The sequence below is a fragment of the Oncorhynchus masou genome, chromosome 11 (assembly GCF_036934945.1).
Source record: "Oncorhynchus masou masou isolate Uvic2021 chromosome 11, UVic_Omas_1.1, whole genome shotgun sequence".
Taxonomy (NCBI): domain Eukaryota; kingdom Metazoa; phylum Chordata; class Actinopteri; order Salmoniformes; family Salmonidae; genus Oncorhynchus; species Oncorhynchus masou.
In genome coordinates this window covers 56,068,915-56,087,901 of record NC_088222.1, presented here as the reverse complement: position 1 = coordinate 56,087,901, position 18,987 = coordinate 56,068,915, and the positions used below count along the sequence as shown (strand labels likewise).

The following is an 18,987-nucleotide window of genomic DNA, read 5'->3' as shown; positions in this document are numbered from 1 at the left end:
TGGGCAGCTTAGGAGGTGCTCTGATTCTCCATGGACTTTACAGTGTCCCAGAACCTTTTGGAATAAGTGCTGTAGGATGCACATTTCTGTTTGAAAAAGCCTTGGCTTTCCTAACTGACTGTGTATTTTCCTGACTTCCCTGAAAAGTTGTATATCGCGGGGACTATTCAATGCTAGTGCAGTAGGCCACAGGATGTTTTTGTGCTGGTCAAGGGCAGTCAATTCTGGAGTGAACCTTTGGCTATATCTTAGTTCTAAAAAAAATTAAATTCACATGCTTATTAAGATGGTGAGGAAGGCACTTTTAAACAAGAACCAGGCATCCTCTACTGATGGGTTGAGGTCAATATCCTTTGAAGATACCCGGGCCAGGTCGATTAGAAAGGCCTGCTCTCAGAAGTGTTTTATGGCGAGTTTGACAGTGATGGGGGGGTGGTCGTTTGACCGCGGACCCATGACGGACGCAGGCAATGAGGCAGTGATTGCTGAGATCTTGGGTGAATACAGCAGAGGTGTATTTAGAGGGAAAGTTGGTCAAGATGATATCTTGGGTGCCCATGTTTACGGATTTGGGGTTGTACCTGGTAGGTTCCTTGATAATTTGCGTGAGATTGAAGGCATCTAACTTAGATTGTAGGACGGCCGGGATGTTAAGCATATCCCAGTTTAGGTCACCTAACAGTACGAACTCTGACGATAGATGGAGGGCAATCAATTCACATATAGTGTCCAGGGCACAGCTGGGAGCTGAGGGGGGTCTACAACAAGCGGCAACAGTGAGGGACTTATTTCTGGCGTGATGGATTTTTAAAAGTAGAAGCTCAAACTGTTTGGGCATAGACCTGGAGAGTATAACAGAACTCTTCAGGCTACCTCTACATTAGATTGCCCCCTTCATAAATTCTATCAATTCATCAATCATAATGAATTGATCAAAAAGTTGAAGTCAACACTGTTGGTTTCTGATGCAGACGGAATAATTTTGTCACTTGTCAGTACACTTGTAAAATATATTATATAAAACACCATTGTATACACCAGCTGACAATATCTATACCACAATGCAGTTGTAAGCATGCTCGGTATTCTATATCATACTACAACATCAGTCTAACTGAATATGGATGTTGCGTTGGTTGAATGTTCCAAAATGTTCTTCAGCTGGTGAACCTCTTCTTGTAATAACAGCTGGTTTAGGTTAACGGCAGCTTGTGTTGGATTTGGGGACAGTGACTCTGGCTCCTTTCTGCACTCCACAGCCAGGTAGACAAGCTTCTCGCACACGTTCTTCACCACCCACTGCTTCGACCTCTTGCAGAAGATTTGTCTCCTGGAAAGACATGCAGACTGATCATGAGGATGTGTAACCATACAATAAACCCATGTTCATCTATCTGTAACAAAAAAGCATACAGTAGACTGGTATGTGTTTTGGTACACTTTGAGTCAATAATGGGGCATTGAGACAGGCTGTTGGCAAAGATGTGATACGGGGGCTTGACTTGTAGACAGTCTAGTCATGTATTGTGTACGAGCACCTATAGTTGTGCTATTGAGTAGACAAGCAATGCCAACAATAGAGTGAATAAGCTAGAAGAGTATATTAACAGCCCCTCTCCCCCATGTCAAAGAACTGACTGCAAGTGTGGGAAAGGTTTGAGGCGCACTTGGCTTGTAGACAGTTTAGTCACAAGAGTGTGCTTTTAAATAAATAATGTACCTTTGGCTGTCCTGGCTTGTTTCAAAGTCAGATGATGTTGAGCTTCAGTTTATTCCAGGCTGAAAGCTTTCATGGAATGGGTCACAGACTATGTACTAATAAAGCTGGTGTCAAAGTAATCATCATCAGCAGCATGACTAGTCTTAACCAACATTTTACTACTTTGCCCCCACCAATACACACTCAAACAATGTACTATATCCACCCACCTCCCTCATGTCAATAAATCATGCATACTAACGTTCACATACAATACCCACCCCCCAACAGACATACACCAGTCACCCCCACCATCCCCTCCTTACTAATACCTCCATTCCTCCAATTGTCTCCAAGCCTTGCATGAACAATCAACGAAGCCTCCATAATACAGAGAAAACTACAGTAGAAGCTGTAGCCTACTTGTAAACACCAACTATAGCAACAAGACATGTACCATGCTTATTCCTAGCTCCAGTATATTTATTTGCTCATCATGGAGTCATGGAAAGATTGAGTAGATTTTAGAAGGTGACTTACACTAGTTCCTGGTGCTGAGCTTAATGTTGATGCCTCTGCAGATGTTGATGGGATCGGACTCTAAATAGAATATAGTCATGTTAGCCTCCGGGGTAGTTAGATCGCTAGCTAGCTGTTAGCTAACGTAGCCTGACGAAGCTAACGTTAGCATGCAAAGTTACATAGCAAATCGGCAGATATCAGCTGCCAAATTATATTGATATGCTTTGGAGTGTCTAGCCAGCATATTATGAAAGCCAGCTAGCTAGATTTTGGTTTAGATAAACGAATGTAGTTCGCTAACTAGCTATCCAGGTAGCTACATTACTTCAGGTTGACTTATTTTCTGCTGCGCGGATGTTGGCTGATCAGATAGCTCACCCTTTGAAGTGAAGGGGAAAATCGATAGAATAGCATCACTTTTCAACATTCGACTACATGGGAACCACATTTGAGACTTCAGTTCCATTTCGAAATCCTCTCGCTGAAAGTGCTAGCTACAAAGACAGACATTTTTATATTTTTCACACCTCCACGGTGCGGTCCTCCACACCCTAAAATCGTTATGATTTCTGGATATTGTGGTGTGCTTATAACCAGGCCATGTAGCTGGTGAGATGCGGAAACACTCATATTTGCATTTAATGAGGAAATTCTACATTTTTATGACACATATGATATGTTAATTACATATTTAAGGACATATACACTCACAGGCCAGTTTATAAGGTAAACACATCTAGTACTGTCTTGGGCACCCCTTTGCCTCCAGAACAGACTGAACTCTTCAGGCCATGGATTCTACAAGGTGTTGGAAACAAGTGTTGCTCATTTGGTATCAATGGACCTAACGTGTGCCAGGAAAACATTCCCCACACCAGAACATCACCACCAACAGCTTGTACCAGGCAGGATGGGTCCATGGACTTAGGCTACTTACGCCAAATCCTGAGTCTGCCATCAGCATGATGCAACAGGAACCGGGATTCGTCGGACCAGGCAATGTTTTTCCACTCCTCAATTGTCCAGCATTGGTGATCACGTACTAATAGGAGTGTAACCTGGTGTGGTCGTCTGCTGCAGTAGCCCATCCGTGACAAGGATCGACGCGTTGTGCGTTCCAAGATGCTATTCTGCACACCACTACGCCGTTATTGGTCTGTTTGTGGCCGGCCTGTTAGCTTGCACGATTCTTGCCATTCGTTTTCGACCTCTATCATTAACAAGTTGCTTTCGCCCACAGAACTACCGCTGACTGGATGCTTGTTGTTGTCACATCATTCCCTGTAGACCCTAGACACGGTAATGCCTGAAAAGCCTAGGAAGGTGGCCGTTACTGGATAGATACTGGACCTGGAGCGCCGGGAATCGACGATCATACTATGCTTAAAGTTGCTTAGGTCACTTGTTTTGCCCATTCTAATGTTCAACCAAACAGTAACTGACTGGCTTGATGCCTGTCTGCCTGCTTTATATAGCAAGCCACTGCCACCTGACTCACTGTCTGTGGGAGTGATACATTTTCGTGAACCGGTGGTGTAGCTAATAAACTGTCCGGTGAGTGTATAGTGAAATAGAGCAGCTGTGATATTCTCCTTTAAGTATAGAGATGGGCACAAATTTTACATGTGTATATAAGTAGATAATGTCTCCTTTATTATGTATTATTAGGATGTTTAGTAGGACTATAGGGTTTTCTTATAATACATTACTTTTGGGGGCGGTTTCCTGGTCACTGATTAAGCCTAGTCTAGGACTAAAATGAATGTCAATGAAGAATTTCCATCGAAAGGGCTTTTTGGTCTAGGACTATTCTGTGTCTGGGAAATCGACCCAAAAGCACTGAACCTCTATGGACAGTACAATCAAGGTCTTGTAAGAAAAAGATCAACTCTACATTTGACTAATACTACAGTATTGTGAGAGGAGTGGCGTACACATCAGCAGGACAACAGCTGATCCACTTGACACAAACAGTGTGTCAGTTTTGTAGGCAAATACTGAATGATGGGGTTCTTAATGAGAGAGTATGACAGTGTTTACAGTTTGGAATGCTCCTTGTTTCCAGAATCCATTATAAGAATCGTGTTAAGGCAAGCTCTTAAGGCACAAAAGAATAGCATATTTTTGGTTATAGCCCTATACAATCCAATGAGGATTACAGTTTGGAGAGCTTCTTCAAATGGATCATGTGTAAGTCGACAACATGTAACATGAGAGTAGGTAACATGATTCTGAAGGCGTTCTTTATAAAAGGTAACATTGCATGAAATTCCACAAAACTTTCCCAAAAAGCCACAAAAGCATAACAAGGCTCTCAGTCTCTTCTATGTCACAATTGAAGAACCTCGGTTGACATTTGATAGATCAACACAGGGAGTACTTGCTATTCCATGATCCAGCTATTGTTTGAGTTGATAAGCCTTTGTCTCAGTGTGGTGAAGAGTAGAATAACAACACGTGCTGGTAGATTATGTTATGTCAACTATCTTGCTATTCTGTTGCATTGAAAACTTTTGTTTTTGAATCCGTATTTAGAGTTGGGGTATGCTTGTCTATATTCACAAGTTCTTAAGCTTGAACTGGGGTTTCATGATATGTGTGAGGGAAATCAAAAAGCCTCTCGCTACATACAGCTACAACCACAAACATAGGCACACAGCCAAACTTAGTACAATTCTTATTCTACACTGTCTAACATGGTCAAATTGCAAACCAGCCTGCTACAAAGATTTAGCCTGATATGCATTATGGTAGCCTGGTACCAGATCTATTTTTGCCGTATAGACAATAGTACAACCAGATATGGGAATAGGTCAGCATTATGGGAGAAATCCTAAGCGCTCGCAACTCTGACTTGGACTCAATCACACGTGGATGTCAATGATTATGGGGCTTTGTATCCTCAATGGTAGGCAACTGGAACAAAGGAAGGCTTACCTTTCCAAGCAGAGCAGCCATCTTGTTTCTTCACCTGGCCTTGGCCAAGGAGGCGACGTGGACCGTGGTCCACCAGGGGCATGTGCCTCCACACGTCCGAGCTGTTCAACTGACCTCCTGCAAGACAATACAATCAGGTCAGGGACAACATGTAGGCTATCAAGCGTTTCAGAGTAGGAGTGCTAATCTAACATCAGTTTTGCCATTTAGATCACAAGGAATAAGATTGCATGAACAGCTGATACTAGATCAGCACTCCTACTCTGAGACTCTTGATTCACACCACCCCAGATTTCAGAACTGAGGCATGTGGACATGTTCCATAGCTTTGCAAAATGTCACTGCATTCCTGAGGGGAGAATTTCCTTGCCACTATATCGCCTTGGGCTTTCTTATAGGCTTTGGAAATGTCTGTCTGGGTAAATAAATCTAGGGCAGAAATACAGTGAAAAGCAATTAAAAACAAACTGCATTGAACTACATTGAGGAAGAAAATGCAATTGACCTGTGCGTCCATCTAAGTAACATAATAAAAAATCCCCATCAAAATCTGTCCATTTAAGCATCCGCCTACTGTACAGTACATCAGCTTTACACGTCTGCGGTGGAGGTGGCTGAGTTACAGTGGTGTTTGTCAGACCATGAGACATCCATCTATTCACGAAAACGTCTGTAGCGTCCGAACGATCTGAATGGCCTACAAACTAATATGACCACTCATGGAAAGATGACTCTCGCGATGCTATTCTTGACATAATATGGACTTTTATCAAATATGGCTTTCTTCTGTATACCACCCCTACCTTGTCACAACACAACTGATTGGCTCAAACGCATTAAGAAGGAAAGAAATTCCACAAATTAACTTTTAACAAGGCACACCTGTTAATTGAAATGCATTCCAGGTGACTACCTCATGAAGCTGGTTGAGAGAATGACAAGAGTGTGCAAAGCTGTCATCCAGTCAAAGGGTGGCTACTTAGAATAATCTCAAATATAAAATATATTTGGATTTGTTTAACACTTTTTTGGTTACTACATGATTCCATATGTGTTATTTAAAGGTTTTGATGTCTTCACTATTATTCTACAATGTAGAAGATATAAAAAACAAGAACAACCCTTGAATGAGTAGATGTGTCCAAACTTTTGACTGGTACTGTATATATATATTTCTTGAGCTTTCTTATCTCATATCTTATCTCATATCTCCGAGACATAGGACAAACAAAAACATATCAGAATCATTCATCACAAAAATGGTTCAATGCAGTACTGTAATGAAGCTCTGTAACATAAGCTCCAGGGTGAAGTTTCCCCTATAGGTACAGATTTAACCTTAACCATTAGTGGGGAAAGTGCAAAACTGACCCAAGATCAGCATCTAGGGACAACTTCACCATACTTTGTAATGTAAGAGGAAAAGGAAAAGAGGAGAGACCTCGCCACCAGGGGGGCCCACTGAGATAGGGTATAAGGTCGGGGAGCTCCGAACTGTAGAGGGAGAGCAAATGATGGAGGGTATTGTGTAGTGTGGTTGAATCTATGTGGCTGACTGGCTGTGTTTGTTACCTATTTCTTTCCTAGCCTGTTGTTTGGCTGTTTATTAAAGCCATAATCTGTCATTCATTTTGCTGCTCCACCACTTTAACTTGAAAAAAAAAAAGCTAACAGGTACTTTAGAAATGTATGGAGCTATGGATGCAATAACTGATAGCCCATGACATCAGCACGATTTTTAAACATATTTTGAACAAATTTTGAAACTAACATTGTTGTGTAGGCCGACCTCATATGACAGGGTCAGAGTTGTAGTAAATTCATGAGGGATTTATAAGTTAAAAACCTCACAAATCAAATTTAAATGACCACTGAGAAGCATTAACATTCTCAGATTACACAGGAGCAATTTTCAAAGTGAAGAATGGTTTTCAACATTCTATAGTATTTATGTGGAGCACATGTGCAATACATTTTCTTTGGCACTAGGGGGACACATATACCTTGATACTTAAAAAACAAAAACCTGAAAAGTTCTGTTTTCCACACAAACAGGTGTGTCTAGAGATGTTCACCCTTTCAACTTTTAGTGGAGTTAATTCAGAGCCAGAGTTAAGTCAATGACAGATAGTGAAGAAACTTCATAACCTGTCAACACTGGGTAAAAATGGATAGACCATTATTATTGATAATGCACTGAAGACATTTCCCAGTGAGCACTGTCCAACGCCGATGTCCGTGCACATCTAAAAGACGTCATTTTGCTCACTTGGTGAGTACTGTCCCATGGATGTCTGAAATACGTAATTTTGCTTTCAAGGTTGGATAAATGAAACCAAAACCGAAAGTGTGTCTATCCTACACTCTCAGAAAAAAGGTGCTATATAGAACCTAAAAGGGTTCTTTGGCTGTCCCCAAAGGAGAACCCTTTGAAGAACCCTTTTTGGTTCCATGTAGAACTCTTTCCACAGAGGGTTCTACATGGAACCCAAAAGGGTTCTACCTGGAACCAAAAATCATTTTTACCTGGAACCAAAAAGGGTTCTCCTATGGGGACAGCCGAAGAACCCTTTTTGAACCCTCTAAGAGTGTAAACTTGATAATCTAGTTTTATCCCTTAGGGTAGGTAGGCACACCATGTCATGGGATTCCCCATTGGGCTCAATATAACTGGACTGAGGATGCTGCCAAACGCACTGCCACTGACAGACCCTCACTTCAATGACTCATGCATATCTCCGGATGAACTAGGGGAGAGAGGAACATATTTCTGCCATTCAATTCTGGAACGGTACAACATCTCACAAGACATTGTCTCCTTGGATGGAAATGGTGAGCCAGTGTGTGTGTGTATGTGTGTGTATGTGTGTGTGTGCGTACTCGCGCACGCATGCATTTGTATGTGCCTGTCTTTTACATCTTCAGTTGAGGCTTAAACAGTATTTGAAAGTTAGCCATATGTCCATGACATGTAACCTAATTGTACGTCTTGTAAATATGTTTGTTTATCATTCTCCGAAGAATAGAATAACAATCTGGTTAGCGTATGATAACTTGGCTGGCCACAGAGACCACATAATAAATAACCTCTCAACCGAGCGCTTTCAGAAGTTTATGTGTTTTTGCATGCCTAATTGTTTTCAGAAAGGTACAAGGAATTTATAACCTCACTATGTATACAGCTGTTCCAAAATGAGCAACTGCCAACATGTGGGAATGACAAGCCACAAAGAAGTAGGACCCAGTTGTTCTGATTGATTAACAATAGATGAAGAGAGGGAGGAGAAGAAAGAGAGAAGAGAAAGGAAGAGAGAAGTGACTAAATGGAGATAGCGAGAAGGTGTGTGAGAGAGAGAGAGAAAGCGAGAGAAAGGAAGAAATAGAGAGAGAAATTAGTATGATATTGGAGTAATTACGGTGAGAATGGACTTCCCAATCCCATATAAGGTATTTCCCTAAAAAAGGGAAGGGGGAAAGCAACAATGATGCCGGATATTCTCACAGGGTGTGTTAGCCCTGGACCAGCACTGAATGGTGCAGGGAAGAGCCGGCTGTGTGTGTGAGAGTGCTTGTGTGGGTGTGTGTGTCAGTGAGGATGTAAGATTACCACAGGAGCAGCAGCATGAGCAGAAGACTGCAGGGGAAAGTAACCATTTCTAAGAGAGGTAAACACCTATGGACAACGATAATATGCTGGCGTGTGTGGTTTCTATTACTTGCTGGTTAGGGTGAATGGTAGGAATGCCTTGGAGAAGGGTAGAAGGGTCCTCAGCTGTGCAACAGAGGGCAGAGGAGAGGAGACTGAGATAATAAGCAGTGGCGGTTGTGGGTAGGTAAAGACATGTCCTATGTAAAAGAGGAAGGGAGAGAATTAGAAAATGTGTGGATTTGTGTACTGATGAATATATGAGAGAGAATGTGTGAGTTATGTTCTAATGGGCTATTGTGAAGTCTCTGAGGCGAGCGTTGTTCAATGAGGATTCAAAGGGTATTTCCCTGTTACCTGAGTGATGTGGATAGCATCGCGCTCATGTCAAAGAAAAGTCATGCAATGACAGCCTTGCTTTTTCATTCTACCTAAAAACAGTCTGAGACCTTTGAGGCTTTGTACAAAAGACAAATAGGGCATGGAGGGAGAATCACACTTTCATCTCTGGAATTAGTTTTAGCAGTCACATTATACAATTTCTGGTGAGGCAGTAAATCTACGATTTTGAAAAGGTCAGCACTTCAGCTGTAACAACCAAAACAAGTCATTGTTGTTGGTTAAAGATTACCTTTGTTCCAATAATAATAATGAGTGATCAGTGGGAGATTCCTTTTGCGTCACTTAAGACTAAAAACAAGCCTGAGAGGAACAAGAACTAAATATAGTGGCATGCTAAAATGTTTTACGTATCCACTACACTTACTCTTATTTAGCAAACCAATCTCTCTTTTACTCTCATTCCTTGAAATATTGTAAAGTATTCCATATTTTCATGTAGGGTCATATTGTGACTGATTAGGTTTAACTGCTTTAATGTTGGGGGACCCCAGGACCCCAGGAAGAGTAGCTGTCTTGGCAGCAGCTAATGGGGATCCTTAATAAATACAAAAAAGTTTGCAAATGTAATTGGTGGTCAGCAGACACCAGAGACATTGAGGTAACAAGCGTAATCATTTTCATGATTTAAGAAATAATCACAATTTAACTCTCACGGGATTGAATATTACTGCAAAGTATTCAAAGCAAAGCCTTGTATGTGCGGGCTTCCCGAAACGAACCAAGACGTTCTCAGTTAAGATCAGTCATGCATTTTTAGTACCAGCGATTTGACGTCACAAGTGGAATAAATGAACAATGACAAGTCAAACAAAGGCAACCGTGTCCAGAGAAACAACTTCCCTGTTAGGAATTCCTCCTGTGGATGGTCTCAGTTCATGTCATAACCCGGGGCGGCAGGGTAGCCTAGTGGTTAGAGCGTTGGACTAGTAACCGGAAGGTTGCAAGTTCAAACCCCCGAGCTGACAAGGTACAAATCTGTTGTTCTGCCCCTGAACAGGCAGTTAACCTAGGCCGTCATTGAAAATAAGAATTTGTTCTTAACTGACTTGCCTAGTAAAATAAAATAAAAAAAACCCATCATTGTGTTTCCTGCACTCATGTCTGCTCTGTCTCTTCTCTCCTCCCCTCTCTGTGTGTCACAGCACCATGGCAGCCTACCTCTGGCTGGTCCTGGCTATCGTCAGTGATGTGGCAGAATCCTTGTTACATCCCTCACGCCAGCTCTCCCACTGCCAAGTGGTAAGTGACCCTGAACTGAGTTTCCGCAGTAGCAGACTTTTTGAATGTTTTCATAGCTGTCAACCACAAATATGTCAGCTGAAACTACGTAATGTGTAAACTATGTAACTGCCATGTAAAATATGAATACATTTAATTTGTAATGCACTTATCACAAAGTGTTAGTGTGTGTAATACAATAAATAGGCATTGGGGTACTTATTTTAATGTGGGACCCCTGATTATAATTACATAGAGGGGAGGAATAGTGTTGATAGTTGCTGATAACTGATGTTTCTGTTATCGGATTTGATAGAGTATCCTATGTTTTATTGATAAATCTGAGTACTACAATACTGCTTGTGTGTACCTTGATGTTATTATCTGAGAGTTTTGGCACTTTTCTCACAAATCTCTCATGTACTGTATATCCAAAATATATTGGTTACTTTCAAATTCTCCGGTGGCAGAGAACGTTTCTATTGAAGTCTTGTGATATGAAACCGATCCTTGTTGTTATTCTGGCCATGCTGTTTCCTCATGCTCTGAACAGCAGATAACAGAACACACAGTTTGACCACATAACCCAAATGTAGTCGCACCTACACTGTTTCATTTTGAGATGGAGAAGAATAGGCATGTGTGTGTGAGAGTGCAAGATAAAAAGTAAACTATAGCCATAGAGGAGGCACATGTTCCATTACCTCACAGCTCTGCACTGTGCTTGTGATGTCTCCAATCACTTTCAGACAGTGTGTTCAACTCTCATCCTCCAAGCACCTACATTCATGTACGTTTTTAGACATAGCTGGACATAAAGTCGGACGCTTCTTGGCATCTTCCTTGGGTAGACTGGCTGACTAACTTCCTCTGTCTAAATGGTTGCCGGGACAAATGTGTAATCTCGTCGAGCTCCGTATTTGGATGAAGCGGCTCTACGTCCACAGCTCCTTATATTAAGGAGCTGAAAGCCCCAGGGCTGCTTTCCATAAGGGAATTTTCCCTCTCTCAGAAACTATCAATCTGGACCTGATGTTACACAATTTTCTTTGATAGTCTTTAACTAAAGGAGGCTCTGGCATACACTAGCTTTCTGCCCTGAGTCCATAGAACATTAAAGTCCTTTGGTGTTTTCCTTCTCTAATTTTTCCACCCTCTGCGAAGACACAAGGAAACAATATCTGATACGAAATTCATATTGCTGCAGTTCTGGGAATGTATTGCATTCCTGACTACTAACGACTAAACTGTATAAACAGGCAGGATGAATTGGAGCTGGGCAGGAAATTGGCTCTTTAGACTGCAAGAACTGATATCATAGCGTGCCAGTTTGAATGGAACGGACTCGAAGGAGATGTTTTCATTTTAGAGGCAGTGTTCATTGTTTATGCATTCTCTAAGTTTTATTTCATAGCTTTGGTACTATTTTCACAAGTATGTGATGCATTTTCTAAACTCTTAGAACAAAACTACAAACTGGTGACACTTTTAACACAAAAGCTTTCATTGTGAATACATTTTGTTTGTAGACATCTTTCACCGTACAACCAATGTTTACTGTGAATATAATGAGTACATTAGTTTAGTCACCAAAGCACATCATAATGATATCTTCTCAATTTTGTTATTTTAAAAACCAGTTAATCCAATAACAAAACATGTAAGATACATATAGTGCCCTTCATCATTTTTGGAACTGATAAGCATTTTTCTTCTTTTGGCTGTATACGTAAAACGTTTGGATTTGAAATCAAACAATGACTATGAGGTTAAAGTGCAGAATGTGGGCTTTAATTTGAGGGTATTGTCATCCATGTCGGGTGAAGTCACTTTGCAGTCACTTTTAAGAATAGAATAAGAATAGGTATCGATATAAGAAGCAATATGATAATCCTGAAGGAATCGTGAATAACCACCTTCCCCATGGTGAGAGGTTAGCATGTCTTGGGGGTATGATATCTGTCACTTTCTCACTCATCATTATTCACAATTCACTCAGGATTGTCCATAATCGTGGAAGCATTCACTTTCATGTAGAAGTGTTTAGAAACATATTCTATTCTTATTTTCAATAAAAGTGCCTCCAAAATGACAGGTCATTATTTACCATACATTTCTATTGGGTAAAAATATAATCTGAAATGCAACCAAATCAAAGAGGAAACGCGTACAACAAATGTGTAGAGTCACAAGCTTGATGTAGTCATTGCGTGCTATGAATATGGGAACAAATACTTAACTATTGACTACTTTACCACACATACAGTTGAAGTCGGACGTTTACATAAACTGAGGTTGGAGTCATTAAAACTTGTTTTTCAACCACTCCACAAATTTATTGTTAACAAACTATAGTTTTGACAAGTCGGTTAGGACATCGACTTTGTGCATGAGATAAGTCATTTTTCCAACAATTGTGTACAGTCAGATTATTTCACTTATAATTCACTGTATCACAATTCCAGTGGGTCAGAAGTTTGCATACACTAAGTTGACTGTGCCTTTAAACAGCTTGGAAAATTCCAGAAAATGATGTCATGGCTTTAGAAGCTTCTGATAGGGTAGTTGGCATAATTTGAGTCAATTGGAAGTTCACCTGTGGATGTGTTTCAAGGCCTACCTTCAAACCCATTGCCTCTTTACTTGACATCATGGGAAAATGAAATGAAATCAGCCAAGACCTCAGAAAAAAAGTCTGGTTCATCCTTAGGAGCAATTTCCAAATGCCTGAAGGTACGACGTTCATCTGTACAAACAATAGTACGCAAGTATAAACACCATGGAACCATGCAGCCATCATACCGCTGAGGAAGGAGACGCGTTTCTGACTCCTAGAGATGAATGTACTTTGGTGCAAAAAGTGCAAATCAATCCCAGAACAACAGCAAAGGACCTTGTGGAAATGCTGGAGGAGACAGATACAAAAGTATCTATATCCACAGTAAAATGAGTCCTATATCAACAAAACCTGAAAGGCCGCTCAGCAAGGAAGAAACCACTGCTCCAAAACCGCCATTAAAAAGCCAGACTGCGGTTTGCAACTGCACATGGGGACAAAGATTGTACTTTTTGGAGAAATATCCTCTTGTCTGATGAAACAAAAATAGAACTGGTTGACCATAATGACCATCGTTATGTTTCGAGGAAAAAGGGGGAGACTTGCAAGCCGAAGAATACCATCCCAACTGTGAAGCACGGGGGTGGCAATATCATGTTGTGGGGGTGCTTTGTTGCAGGAGGGACTGCAGCAAAGTAAATGGCATCATGAGACAGGAAAATTAAGTGGATATATTGAAGCAACATCTCAAGACATCAGTCAGCAAGTTAAAGCTTGGTCACAAATGGACAATGACCCCAAGCATACTTCCAAAGTTGTGGCAAAATGGCTTAAGGACAACAAAGTCAAGGTATTGGAGTGGCCATCACAAAGTCCTGACCTCAAGCCTATAGAAAATGTGTGGTCAGAACTGGAAAAGCGTGTGCGAGCAAGGAGGCCTACAAACCTGACTCAGTTACACCAACTCTGTCAGGAGGAATGGGCCAAAATTCACCCAACTTATTGTGGGAAGCTTGTGGAAGGCTACCCGGAACATTTGACACAAGTTAAAGAATTTAAAGGCAATGCTACTAAATACTAATTGAGTGAATGTAAACTTCTGACCCACTGAAATAGTGATACAGTGAATTATAAGTGAAATAATCTGTCTGTAAACAAAAAATTACTTGTGTCATGCACAAAGTAGATGTCCTAACCGACTTGCCAAAACTGTAGTTTGTTAACAAGAAATTTGTGGAGTGGTTGAAAAACAAGTTTTAAAGACTCCAACCTAATTGTATGTAAACTTCCGACTTCAAATGTATATGACCATGTATTGCAATGTGAAACATGTACAGTATTTCTAGATGAAACACTGATTAAGTTTGGTGAATATGTGACTGTATGATTTTGTGTGTTATACTCAGTGAATTAAGTTTTGAAACAACTGTCTTTTTGATTATCTGTTTGGAGTTTTGTACTAAGAGTTGTGAAAATGTACCACATACTTGTGAAAATTGCACCAAAGAGATTAAAATAGAATAATAAGTAGATGGAAACATCAAGTTGGGGTTTTACGGATGTGCTGTACCTCACTTTCTTTCTCTTTCTGTTATAACATCTTTAGATCTTATAATGATATATGACCCATGATAGCTTTATTGTATATAAACAATATAATCATATATTGTTATGATTTGCAGGCTATTTCAATTGCATATGAGTTAAGTTATTAATCAGAAATGTATAAGGTAACATTTGTTTATAAAAGCCAGAAGAAAGCATTCAAAAAGCTTGACATTTAGCAAAAAAAATGAAGGAAGGCCTGTTACTTACTTCAAATGTATGACATGAACCTAAATCCACTTTGTTTTATGTGAGTTGAGTGTGTGTGTGTGTGCGTGTGTGCACGTATGTGTGTTTTATGGGCTGTATTTAGAGAGAGGGCTTATGCCATATGGTTTAAATTACCAGCCACACTGATAAGTTAATAGTTGAATGTTTGAAATAATAATGGAAAGAGACTCTTTGTCCACTAGGCGTTCTGAAAATCCCTGGGTGGAAGAGGGGGTGTAACAAGAGCTTGTTTTATGAGGTGAAAACCCCACAACAAGCCTAACAGTCTCCCTTGACTGCCAAAAAACACAGATACAATGGCCCATAAAACAACTCTCTACATGTGCACAAACCATTTGGTTTGTGAGAGTGAAAAGTGTCAAGGTGACTTGCAGTCATTTGGGAGTGTGCAGTGGTGCCATGAAGTTCAAAGCTCATGTAGTTATCTCTCCTTGTTTTGTCCACAGGTACAGAATGATGTGTACTGCAACGATCTGAACCTGAGGACTGTTCCGGCCAAGCTTCCTCATGGCATCCAAAAGCTGGATCTATCTCGGAACCTTCTACAAAACCTTACCCAAGAGGTTCTATCAATCTACACCACCGTTCATCATCTGAACCTCCACTCCAACAAGATCCAGTTCATCCAGCCGGGTCTGTTCAAAGACATGACCAATCTGCAAGTGCTGGACCTCTCCAGTAATTACTTGGATGTTTTCGCTGTTTTGAAAACCAGCATTGGGCCTCTTGCGGCCGTGAAGAGGCTTGACCTCTCAGGCAATGGCCTGTACACAGGGATGACCGACTTCTTTCTCAGTGAAGCCCCAGAACTCATGAACCTTTCTCTGAATGGCAATAGTATCACCAAAGTGGGCAAGGATACCTTTTGTGGATCTTTGGCCCTGAGAAACATTGATCTTCACAACAATGTCATCTTAGAGATCGATGATGGAGCATTTGACTCGCTGATCCATCTGTCCGAGCTTGATTTGTCCATTAACTCCATCACTTGTATCACTGACTTTAACCTTTCCCAACTGAAGGTGCTGAACCTCAGTAGGAACAGCATGGAGTGCTTCCAAACCACAGACTCAGACCTAGAGTACGAGCTCCTCTACCTCGACCTGAGGGAAAACAAGATCCACTACTTCCCCGTTCTCCCAAGAAAAAACAAGCTCATGTACCTGGATTTGTCCAGGAACCGCCTGATGAGCATCAACACCACGGGGACAGCGGATGAGATGGAGCACTTCAGAGACACGTTTGTGCCTCACACACAGTCAGGTGGAACCAGCCTACACCAGGACCTCTCAAGGCTTATGTACCTCAACATGAGCTACAACCAGATCAATAGCATACCGCAGTCTTTCTTCTGCAGCATGGTGTCCCTTGAGCACCTCAACGTCAGTAATAATTGTATCAGGACCTTTTCTGTAGATCAGGGGAGCCCTCTGAACTCTCTGAAGACCCTGGACCTGAGTTACAATGCCCTACAGAAACTCTCGTTTGGGGAGAACACCCTAAGGTCACTGCAGGAACTCTTCTTACAAGGGAATGTTCTCAGAACCATGGACTCTGGACCGTTCCAAAGACTGCCCAGCATCAGAGGCCTTCACCTCCAGCAGAACTACCTGAAAGTCTGCCCCTCACAGCAACAACCACCACAGACAGACCACAACTCCCAGGATCCATCAGGCTGTGTCTCCTTTGCTTCCATACCAAGCTTGCACTTCTTGAACCTCTCTGGAAACAGTCTTGAAGTTCTGCCACCGTATGCCTTCAATGGCACCATGCTCAGGTTGCTGGACCTGTCCCTAAACCCAGGCTTGGATATTCACCAGAATTCTTTCTCTGGTCTGGAGAACTTCCTAACTCACCTGTCATTGAGAGAGAACCACATCACAGAACTGAACACAGACCTTTCCCTGCTAAGCAGTCTCAAATTTGTGGACCTGTCCACCAACAAGCTGAGTGCTCTCCCCTTGTGGAACAAGGAGCCCTCCATAGAGTCCCTGAACCTGCAGAACAACAACCTAGTCACCCTGGAGTACGACACAGTCGTGGTCCTGGAGCGGACGCTCAAAACCCTTTACATGGGCTCGAACCCCCTCAGTTGCTGTAGCAACCCCCGCTTCCTCAACATGCTCCAACGCTCCAATGTGGTCGTCCCGGACATCGCCACAGTAACCTGCCATTACATGGAGAATTCAGAGCTAGTGGAGTTAAACATTAGGAGCGTGACGCAGGAACAGTGTCAGAAGCTGGACAGTAAGAGCGCTAGCATCATCGTCGTTGTGGTGATGGCTTTGGTGCTGATCGTGGTGCTGGTGGTGCTCTCCAAGGTGTGCCACCTCAGGAGGCGTGACCTCAACAGTAGCTTCAGGGCCTGAAGAATGTGTCCTGCGATTGGGGAGAAAGAGATGCTGGAAATGTGTCTCCTCAGAGGGACTACTAAGCAGAGAATTTTCAATGTGAAGTGTGCACTATTTCCTAATTTTAACTCTAGAACATGGCAGCCAAGTCTTCAAGTTAAAAGAAAAATAAATACACAAAAACTATGACCACAACAACATGACTTTATTACATTTTATCATCCAGGAAGTACTGTGACTCATTTTGGGTCAGATTTGTGGTTTATAGAAGTATCATAAATTGAAGATGTTGTTCTCTTCTTCTAGGGAATAACAGACAGTCATGTGAAAACCCAAGAGTATGATTGTGGTCACTTTTCATATAATTAGCATCATCATGTGCACATACAGTTTATAGACATTTAGCCATTTCCACTTGGGCAAAATATTTTATGACTGCACAGGGTCAGCTGATATGCATTAGATTTGCTGATCCAGATTTATGGCCAAACACCAAGGCCTCTCTTTATCAATGCTGTAGTTTGCACTTTCATTTGATTGTATTTGTATTTTTTTTACATTATTAGCCTGCTTTTGAATGTGTGTTTGATGCCACTAAATTACACTAAGTAGGGAGCACATAATGCAAACATGCCCACCAATGCCATGTAATGGCAGAGTGGAGAGCCAACTAATTTCAACATCAGCACAGCATTATGAAACCACAGGGTTTGAAGGTTATGGCTGCAGTTCTTTAGATGACTGTGACACTACAATAGTATACACTTAGTGTTTTATAGAATGTACAGTTCCTATTAATGGGACATAAATAGGAAGTACTGTATAGAAGTGAAATGTTTCACCCTCTGTAGGATAGTTACGGTGAATATTATTTTCATAACAGAATGTTTGTACTTTTCACTGGTAGATGTACAGGAGGTATGGGGTGGTAAGTGGAGACCAAAAACAGGATTGAAGCAATAACTCCAGAGGAAGCAGTACTGTTGGAACACCTGCGGTAATAGCAAATTGTAGCTTGTTTTAACAGCTTGTAGGGCACTGCAGATACCTTTCCTGTTTTTGATCAACTCACTCTCGAAAAAGCCTGTACTAAATAATTATGCGCAATTTTACAACGCTGGGTTCCAGCCATGTTTTTTTTCCCTTGATTTTCCCCCCGAAATCCTCTCCGGTTGCTACCATACATGGAGAGGCTGTGAGCGGTTTGATAAGTTAAGTGATACAGTGGACCAGTGAGGCTTTAACAGAAACAAGGACCTGTTTTGTTTCACTGGAGAGAAGAAGCCTTTTTAATAATGCATTCTAATCTGGCCCTTAGTTCTTTAGGTTTTCTCCCTACAATATGTCAGTTGAATGACAGAGCGGAGTGAGAGAAGATAACACCAACCCAACACTTTCTTCACAGAGAATTTGGCAAAGCTTAATCAATGCTGTCGTGAACCCCTGCCAGACTGAAATCCTTAATTGCGTAGCATTCAGCTTTTTCCACCACCATCTCCATGATCAACTTCATATCAATCAAAATCATGTAATTGCAAGGATTGGAGACAATCAATGTTGTTTTTGAAGATAGATTGCTTTGCTATTCATGTGGAAGCTATCCATGTTACATTTGTTCTCGTAAAGAGATCTTGCCCTTATTATCTGCATAGGCCTAGCCCACAAGACCAATCATGAACACTAGAAATTCCCCAGTCATGGATTGTCCTTAACCAACACTTGCCCCAGCAGGTCAGTGAGAATGATGAGGAGGAGAGCTTGTGACAAGAACAATGCAGTTACAAAGTGACAACAAGGACTGACCAACCTGTAGAGAGTT

The 18,987-nt window shown here is 41.5% G+C and overlaps 1 protein-coding gene and 1 long non-coding RNA gene across 3 annotated transcripts in view; one reads left to right on the top strand and one right to left on the bottom strand.

Moving 5' to 3' along the window:
• Positions 1-481: 481 nt before the first annotated feature.
• LOC135548862 (uncharacterized) lies at positions 482-10,450 on the bottom strand. Its single transcript, XR_010456898.1, has 3 exons — positions 10,365-10,450; positions 5,159-5,275; positions 482-1,330 (listed from the first exon to the last, which is right to left on the bottom strand). It is a non-coding gene; the product is annotated as an uncharacterized LOC135548862 (long non-coding RNA).
• The window catches only part of LOC135548861 (transforming growth factor beta activator LRRC32-like), an 11,967-nt gene continuing 850 nt past the window's right edge, over positions 7,871-18,987 (top strand). Inside the window, exons 1-3 of one of the 2 annotated variants that reach the window (XM_064978900.1) lie at positions 7,871-7,990; positions 10,349-10,445; positions 15,264-18,987. The exon at positions 15,264-18,987 is cut by the window's right edge and continues 850 nt beyond it. In XM_064978900.1, the coding sequence (XP_064834972.1) occupies positions 10,353-10,445; positions 15,264-17,186 (2,016 nt within the window). In that variant the 5' untranslated portion in view covers positions 7,871-7,990; positions 10,349-10,352 and the 3' untranslated portion in view covers positions 17,187-18,987. Of the gene's footprint in view, positions 7,991-8,445; positions 8,824-10,348; positions 10,446-15,263 lie in introns of those variants that run through there. The other variant, XM_064978899.1, reaches the window with a different exon arrangement.